This window comes from Salmo salar, chromosome ssa15 (assembly GCF_905237065.1).
Source record: "Salmo salar chromosome ssa15, Ssal_v3.1, whole genome shotgun sequence".
Classification (NCBI taxonomy): domain Eukaryota; kingdom Metazoa; phylum Chordata; class Actinopteri; order Salmoniformes; family Salmonidae; genus Salmo; species Salmo salar.
Window position 1 is genome coordinate 79,348,140 of NC_059456.1, and position 9,249 is coordinate 79,357,388.

The following is a 9,249-nucleotide window of genomic DNA, read 5'->3' on the forward strand; positions in this document are numbered from 1 at the left end:
GGGACTAAACACCTCCCTCTGCAACTGGATCCTGGACTTCCTGACGGGCCGACCCCAGGTGGTAAGGGTATGTAACAACACATCTGCCACGCTGATCCTCAACACGGGGGCCCCTCATGGGTACGTGCTCAGTCCCCTCCTGTACTCCCTGTTCACTCATGACTGCACGGCCAGGCAAGACTCCAACACCATCATTAAGTTTGCCGATGGCACAACAGTGGTAGGCCTGATCACTGACAACGACGAGGCAGCCTATAGGGAGGAGGTCAGAGACCTGGCTGTGTGGTGCCAGGACAACAACGTCTCCCTCAACATGATCAAGACAAAGGAGATGATTGTGGACTACAGGAAAAAGAGGACCGAGCACACCCCCATTCTCATCGACGAGGCTGTAGTGGGTCGTCAGATCCTCAAAAAGTTATACAGCTGCACTATCGAGAGCTTCACTGCCTGGTATGGCAACTGCTCGGACTCTGACTGCAAGGCACTACAGAGGGTAATGCGTACGGCCCAGTACATCACTGGGGCAAAGCTTCCTGCCATCCAGGACCTCTACCCCAGGCGGTGTCAGAGGAAGGCCCTAAAAATTGTCAAAGACTCCAGCCACCCTAGTCATAGACTGTTCTCTCTGCTACCGCATGGCAAGCGGTACCGGAGCTCCAAGTCTAGGTCCAAAAAGCTTCTAAACAGCTTCTAACCCCAAGCCATAAGACTCCTGAACATCTAATCAAATGGCTACCCAGACTATTTGCATTGCCCCCCGGTCTTTTACACCGCTGCTACTCTCTGTTGTTATCATCTATGCATAGTAACTTTAATAACTCTACCTACATGTACATATTACCTCAACTAACCGGTGCCCCCGCACATTGACTCTGTACTGGTACCCCCCTGTGTATAGACTCGCTATTGTTATTTTATTGCTGCTCTTTAATTACTTGTTACTTTTATTTCTTATTCTTCAACTGCATTGTTGGTTAGGGGCTCGTAAGTAAGAATTTCACTGTAAGGTCTACACCTGTTGTATTCGGCGCATGTAACTAATACAATTTGATTTGAAAAAGGCTGGTCCCCTCCGTATCCTTGGTGCTCGAAATGGGACTGTCGGTGGATGAGTTTGGGATTTCAGACCTTGGTACAGTCTGTGCTATCTGGGCCTCTCCTTCACCAAAGGACCATGCAGAGGATGGTGGGGTAGTTACTGTTTGGCCTGTCCAATCTGTGGCTTCTACAGCCCCGTAGCACTCACTTCCGTCATCATGAAGTGCTTTGAGAGACTAGTCAAGGAACATATCACCTCCACCCTACCTGACACCCTAGACCCACTCCAATTTGCTTACCGTCCCAATAGGTCCACAGACGACGCAATCGCAATCACACTGCACAATGCACACTGCCCTAACCCATCTGGACAAGAGGAATACCTATGTAAGAATGCTGTTCATCGACTACAGCTCAGCATTTAACACCATAGTACCCTCCAAACCCGTCATTAAACTCGAGACCCTTGGTCTCGACCCCGCCCTGTGCAACTGGATCCTGGACTTTCTGACGGGCCGCCCCCAGGTGGTGAGGGTAGGAAACAACATCTCCACCCCTCTAATCCTCAACACTGGGGCCCCACAAGGGTGCATTCTCAGCCCTCTCCTGTACTCCCTGTTCACCCATGACTGCGTGGCCATGCACGCCTCCAACTCAATCATCAAGTTTGCAGACGACACTACAGTGGTAGGCTTGATTACCAACAACGATGAGACAGCCTACAGGGAGGAGGTGAGGGCCCTCGGAGTGTGGTGTCAGGAAAACAACCTCACACTCAACGTCAACAAAACAAAGGAGATGATCGTGGACTTCAGGAAACAGCAGAGGGAGCACCCCCCTATCCACATCGACGGGACAGTAGTGGAGAGGTGGAAAGTTTTACGTTCCTCGGTGTAGACATCACAGACAAACTGAAATGGTCCACCCACACAGGCAGTGTGGTGAAGAAGGCGCAACAGCGCCTCTTCAAACTCAGGAGGCTGAATACATTTGGCTTGTCACCAAAAACACTCACAAACTTTTACAGATGCACAATCGAGAGCATCCTGTTGGGCTGTATCACTGCCTGGTACGGCAACTGCTCCGCCCACAACCGCAAGGCTCTCCAGAGGGTAATGAGGTCTGCACAACGCATCACCAGGGGCAAACTACCTGCCCTCCAAGACACCTACACCACCCGATGTCACAGGAAGGCCAAAAAAATCATCAAGGACAACAACCACCCGAGCCAATGCCTGTTCACCCCGCTATCATCTAGAAGGCAAGGTCAGTACAGGTGCATCAAAGCTGGGACCAAGAGACTGAAAAACAGCTTCTATCTCAAGGCCATCAGACTGTTAAACAGCCATCACTAACATAGAGGGGCTGCTGCCAACACACTGACTCAAATCTCTAGCCACTTTAATTATAAAAAATTGGATGTAATAAATGTATCACTAGTCACTTTAAACAATGCCACTTTATATAATGTTTACATACCCTACATTACTCATCTCATATGTATAAACTGTACTCTATACCATCTACTGCATCTTGCCTATGCCGTTCGGCCATCGCTCATCCATATATTTATATGTACATATTGTTATTCTTAAATTGTTAGATATTACTGCACTGTCGGAACTAGAAGCACAAGCATTTCGCTACACTCGCATTAACATCTGCTAACCATGTGTATGTGACCAATAACATTTGATTTGATTTGATTTGGTGGTCCAGTCACAGTGGGATGTATGGTTGGCTTCGCTTGAACAGGAATTTGGAATAATAACTGTAACAACTTATAGGGAGACTTATAGTTCCCTCACTAACTTTAAACATCAGCTATCTGAGCAGCTTACCGATCGCTGTAGCTGTACACAGCCCATCTGTAAATAGCCCATCCAATCTACCTACCTCATCACCAAATTGTTTTTATTTACTTTTTTGCTCTTTTGCACACCAGTATTTCTACTTGCACATCATCATCTGCACATCTATCACTCCAGTGTTCATTTGCTAAATTGTAAGTACTTCGCTACTATGGCCTATTTATTGCCTTACCTCCTCACACCATTTGCACACACTGTATATAGACTTTTTTCTATTGTGTTATTGACTGTACGTTTGTTTATTCCATGTGTAACTCTGTGTTGTTGTTTGTGTAGCACTGCTTTGCTTTATCTTGGCCAGGTCGCAGTTGTAAATGAGAACTTGTTCTCCACTGGCCTACCTGGTTAAAAAAGGTAAAATAAAAAAAATTGGTTTTGTCTCAGTTGTTGGGGATGAGTTGAAAATAACCTCAGATTTGTTTGCTGTCTTGGAGTTGCAAATGTGTTGCCTCACTTCTAGATGTTGTCTCTCTGGATCTTACCCACGCTGTCCCACTTGTAGCATTTGCCCCTTTGAATTCCACCTGTTCAACTGTAACAGTCACTTCTTGGAATGGTACCTGATCTGTTGTACTAATTGCCACTGTTCCGGGAATTACACCTGCATCGTTTCACTTGCGGCAGTTGTTCCACCTGTGCTGTTTCACTAATAGTGGTTGATACTTAGAATTCTACCTGTCTAGTGGTTGTTTCTAAGAACTTGCAATGTTGCACTTCTAGCGGTGGTTCCTTGAAATTGCACCTGTGTTGTTTCACTTGTAATGGTTGTTCATTGGAATTCCTCCTGTCCTATTTCACTTGTAGTGTTTCTTCCTTGGAATTCCACATGTTCTGTTTCACTTGCAATGGTTGTTCTTTGAAATTCCACCTTTGATGTTTCACTTGTAACGGATGTTCCTTGGAGTTCTACTTGTGCTGTTTCATTTCTATTGGTTGTTCCTTGGAATTCTGCCTGCATTGTGGCAGTTGTGGCAGCTGCTCCTTGGAATTCTACTGGTTCTGTTTGACTTGTAACGGATGATCCTTGGCACTCTACCTGTGCTGTTTGTCTGTTGGTATTTGTCCTGTGTTGCTTTGTTTGTTGTACTTGGAGTCATTGATGTCACATTACTCCAGTAGATAATGGAACCAGAGGTCTGTGTATGTGAGGAACTGGTGGGTGATGATTTTCTTCCTGTTTCTTCAGCCTGAGTCCTCTCAATTGATGTTGTTTTTGGGAAGGTGGAGGTGCCCTCCTGAGATTTCTCTGTTGAGAGAAACTGTTGGTCCATTGTTGAGTACGAGCTAAAGGGCACTGTGGTATAGGAAGCAGGGGTTGATGTAGTGTATGTCAAAATAGGGTCCAATGTTGTTGAAGTATGATAATATATAGGTGAGATTGATAGCAGTCTGGGGGACTCTGCAAAAAGGCAGAATTAAAAACATTAGCTACAAAAGGAAACTTTAAAGGCACAGTCTTGGATCAAGGAATCTGTTAAAAGTAGTTTAAATGATTGATATTTCTTTTTGAAGAATATAACTTTTAAATGCCTCATGAGCTTAGCACAACTGTCTTACCCTATCATAACCCCAAATATATTTATATTACTCCATTGTTTACAAACGACAATGTAAACAAAGAATGTATAGCTTAAAAATATGTTAAAACTATCAAGTGAATGATATTTGAAAGGGGTTACATTACTACAAGCTCAATTCCTCAGCTGTATACCAAAACAAGTGGCAGGGCTACTGTAGCTAACATGTTGCATATTTCTTACTATTTTTATTTCAATTGTAAGAGTTACATCAGAGGCTTAATGTTGATCATAACATTTCTGTCACTGTTACTGAGCACACCCTCACCTGTGCATGGCAGAGTGTTCTCCATAGTCCAGTACATTTTGTGGTTAGTCTCCTTGAACGTGAGCACAACGTCTACCCTATAGAAAGGCTGTGCAAGCCGGCCGTCAGTGGGGCAGTTCTGTAAAAGACGTTTTGATTATATACAGTGCATTCGGAAAGTACTTAGACCCCTTGCGTTTTTTTTTTTTCCTAATTTATTAAAAATAGAAATAACTTATTTACATAAGTATTCAGACCCTTTGTTATGAGACTCGAAATTGAGCTCAGGTGCATCCTGTTTCCATTGATCATCCTTGATATGTTTCTACAACTTCATTGGAGTCCACCTGTGGTCATTTCAATTGATTGGACATGATTTGGAAAGACACATACCTGTCTATATAAGGTCCTACAGTTGACAGTGCATGTCAGAGCAATAACCAAGCCATAAGGTCAAAGGAATTGTTCGTAGAGCTCCGAGACAGGATTGTGTCAGGGCACAGATCTGGGGAAGGGTACCAAAACATTTCTGCACATTGAAGGTCCCCAAGAACACAGTGGCCTACATCATTCTTGAATGGAAGAAGTTTGGAACCACCAAGACTTCCTAGAGCTGTCCGCCCAGCCAAACTGAGCAATTGGGGGAAAAGGGCCTAGGTCAGGGAGGTGACCAATAACCCGATGTTCACTCTGGCAGAGCTCTAGAGTACCTCTGTGGAGATGGGAGAACCTTCCAGAAGGACAACCATCTCTGCAGCACACCACCAATCAGGCCTTTATGGTAGAGTGGCCAGACGGAAGCCACTCCTCAGTAAAAGGCACATGACAGCCTGCTTGGAGTTTGCCAAAAGTCACCTAAAGACTCTCAAACCATGAGAAACAAAATTCTCATGGTCTAACAAAATGTGGAAAAAGTCAAGGGATCTGAATACTTTCCGAAAGCACTGTATACAGTATTTAGCCTGTATGATAAATGTAGAAATTGCATTAATATAGGTCAAAATGCTATGGCTCAGTCGGTTAGAGAAGAAGAAGAAGAAGAAGAAGAAGAAGATGGGCCATTAATCAGACGCTTTTATCCAAAGCGACTTACAGTCTTGTGTGCATGCTAGTACATGGAGGGTTGTGAGTGTGATTCTCACATCAGCCACGCGTCACTATGAACTGTAAATCGCTTTAGATAAAAACGTCTGCTAAATAGCCACATCAATTTGCACCAAATGGTCAGAAAAATACTTTACAGAAACACACCTACCTTGACCTGTATGATAAGGGCTGTAGGGATGCTGAGTTGGACAAAGTCATGGGTCTCATAGACAGTGAACTTCTCTGTCTGGTTCACAGAAACACTGCTAACTGTTAGGGTGTCACTCTCGTAGCCTCCTCTTTTTGTCAAACCCATGCGCCGTTTAAAAATGTGCACTATAGTGTCCTCTGCTGCTGGGCTGGACACTGACACCACTATGGACATCAAAAGGGAGGGTGTGTGAGGAGGTGGCATTACGTTGTGGGCATAGAGATACTTGAAATTAACATTACATTCGTGTTCAATTTCATTCAGTGGTTTCAGGCATCAAAAAGCGAGTCCATGAAAAAAAACTGGTACAGGTTTTTGTGGCAAGCTATCACTAGGAGACAATAGAGTGCATTGTGCATTGTGGCAATTGTTCTGCCAATAGCACAGCACAACCTAATGTTTTAGTGCCCACAACTGTATCAAATTGTTTTGGATTTTCAGTAAAACTTGATGGGATACAAGCTGCATAACTATTATGATATCATGCCTGTGACAGTTTATGACAGTGAAAAACACTGACATGACTGACATATTTTAAACTACTTTTAAATGTTATGCCTCTTTTCATTATTGATATAATGCACAATAAATGCCTTATGAGCTAATTATATAGACACTTATAAATGACAAATTAGTGGCTAATATGTTTACCTTAAAATACAATTTTACCCATAATTTCTAACAAGCATCATGTCACACGTGTGACAGTTCTAGGCCATAGCTTAAGTAAAGTGATACCAGATTGTCTAAACAAAGTAAATGATTGTTGCTTCTCGTGACCCACCATTTGGACAGGTAGCTTCCATACTGTAGGCATACTGTCCACTGACCAACTTCAAGGCAAGAAATTCCCCTGTCCTTTCCATTACCTGTCATTTAAAGTTAATCCAAGAACAAACAATTACAACAATCTGAAGTTGCCCATCCATTTGAGAACTACAATAAGTATTTTCCTTTTATGGATGGCCAAATACGTCATTGAAATGCAAATAATTCTCTACAGTTCACCAACATTATTAACTTGGTGGAATCAGAATGGTGGACACAGCGATCAGGCTGGTTCCAGAAGGTTGTAACATTATTGGTTTCCATTGTAATTTCTTGAATGGCCACAATGTGGCAGCTTACTGTCACAGGACTCAAGATTTCTCTCCTCTTGCCTTGAACTGTGATGCTTGCTCCATTCATGTCAGCGTATACCTGGATCAAGCTAGCATCCTCAAGGGCTACAATTAGATTACCCCTCAGGGAAAGTGACCATTGAAGCTGTAAACGGACAAATGCGTGCATGTGCACACACAACACGTACACACACACACAACATGTACACACACACAAACGCATACATACACACATAGTGTTAGCACATTGTACGATCTGATGCATGCATTAAATGACTACAGACACAGAGTGTACAGTGTATGTATAACTTGTTAACCTCATTGTTCCAGCTGTCCAGTGGGATCTGTCTGATCACCTGTGGGAATTCTGTATGTCATTTTCAGCTATGGTCACAACACCAATGATCATTAACAAAGATACCATTTGGTGCAGGATAATGTGCCTTTTATTCAAGGTATCGTAAACTTATGTACAAAACAGCCACCTCCCTGCCCAATCGCAATCGCCCACCGACCCACACACACACACACACACACACACACACACACACTTTAAATACTTTATTTGAATTCACAGAGATATTGCTAATGTACATCACTGAATTGTAAAGCTTTACCTGTATGTAGTCTGGATCACACTGAATGTGTTCTCTGTTGGGTGGTGCAGGAACCATTGGACACTTCATTATGAAGCTGTGAGTTCGACCTCCAAACCGGTTGATTCTTTTCACCAAATTCAGCACAAGGACATTGTTGCCATGCTGCTAGGATGTAACCATCACACAAAACAAAAAGGGGTTATACTGGGTCAGGCAAAGGTAGCCTAATAGCTACAATGTATCTTGCCCACATCCCATCACAAATGTAAACACATTTGAGCATTGGCTGAAGGGAGTTTCCACCACTGTTAATTCATGTCTGATGAGGAGTGTGCAAGATAACACTTAATGAATAATAATAATAATAATAATAATAATGTATTGCATTTGTAAAGAACTTTTCATAACAAGATCATCTCGAAGTGAATAAGGAGAAGGGTGCAGAATCGGGACATAGCCAAGTAGCCAAGTCCTACATTGCTGCTATCTTACCTGATGTTGGACAAAACAGCCATTGTACATAACTCTAAAGATGTAGTTCTTGTCAGGATCTTTGTGTAGTGAGAATCCACATGCAGACAGCTGGAGGTTCAGCTGATCCAGGAAGGCAAGGCTGATTACTGAGGACAGAGGGATGAAAAGGCATTACAAAACAAACGTAAGGGCAATACATCATAATAATGCAGTCTAATCTTGATTGTGACACAACCGCTCATGTAGAATACAAAATGTGAAATGTTCATGAAAGATATATGTGATGTAGCTTAATGTCAAAAAGTATATTTGAAATGTTTCACAAAAAGCTGTAACATAGCTGGTACCCAGTAGGCAAAACTGTGCAAATCTGGTTGAATTGACATAATAATAACAACGTCATTACAACCAGTTAATGGTTGCAATGACATCATTTCAACCAGTTTTGCCCGCTGGGTAGATTGTTAGGTTATTAGTTAATTAAACTGGGATAGTCACCTTGAATTCTTAGGGCCCCGGAGAGCCAGAGTCTCAAGCCCTCTATTCTCATTCTGTGGACCCACACCTCCATGTACTCTGAGAAGCATTCCACATCTCCCTCTGAAAATACGTTTCATTTCAGTGGGTTGGTTCTAGTGTTCCAAAGCTACCTGTAATTTACCAAAGTTGCCGGAATCTTATGTAATTTTGGTCATTAACAGGCAATCTATTGCAATCTATGGTAACTTGGGTAATTTATACTTGAATTAAAAATATATATTTGTATACAGTAGGCCTAGTAGACCTATTCATTTTCTACGTCTCTGTATTGTCCATGAGTTTCTAGTAGATAAACCATACATCCTGCTATTCTACAAATTTCACCTAGACTTCTGCCATGTTCATACTATCTGGTTGACTAGCCAAAAGGCTAGAGAGGAGCCCCCTGGAGCTGCCCTTCCTGCCTGGTCAGTAATTCAGCCATGATTACTACAAGTTTAGATTGCTGGCTAGACTAATTTACGTAGCAATCTATAAAATGT

General features: G+C 42.8%; 1 protein-coding gene across 3 annotated transcripts; it reads right to left on the reverse strand.

Annotated features, from left to right (window-relative positions):
• Window positions 1-3,234: 3,234 nt before the first annotated feature.
• ciroz (ciliated left-right organizer protein containing ZP-N domains) lies at window positions 3,235-8,365 on the reverse strand. Of its 3 annotated transcripts, XM_045696137.1 has the most exons (7): window positions 8,246-8,365; window positions 7,772-7,915; window positions 7,162-7,510; window positions 6,818-6,902; window positions 5,992-6,197; window positions 4,758-4,875; window positions 3,235-4,311 (listed from the first exon to the last, which is right to left on the reverse strand). In XM_045696137.1, exons 3-7 carry the CDS (start codon window positions 7,417-7,419, stop codon window positions 3,839-3,841), a joined length of 1,140 nt encoding a protein of 379 aa, XP_045552093.1. In that variant the 5' UTR covers window positions 7,420-7,510; window positions 7,772-7,915; window positions 8,246-8,365; the 3' UTR covers window positions 3,235-3,838. The 3 variants fall into 3 exon arrangements, with proteins under 3 accessions (XP_045552093.1, XP_045552094.1, XP_045552095.1); XM_045696138.1 differs by lacking the exons at window positions 7,772-7,915; window positions 8,246-8,365 and having other exon boundaries at window positions 7,162-7,718; XM_045696139.1 differs by lacking the exons at window positions 7,162-7,510; window positions 7,772-7,915; window positions 8,246-8,365 and having other exon boundaries at window positions 6,818-7,153.
• Window positions 8,366-9,249: the final 884 nt, after the last annotated feature.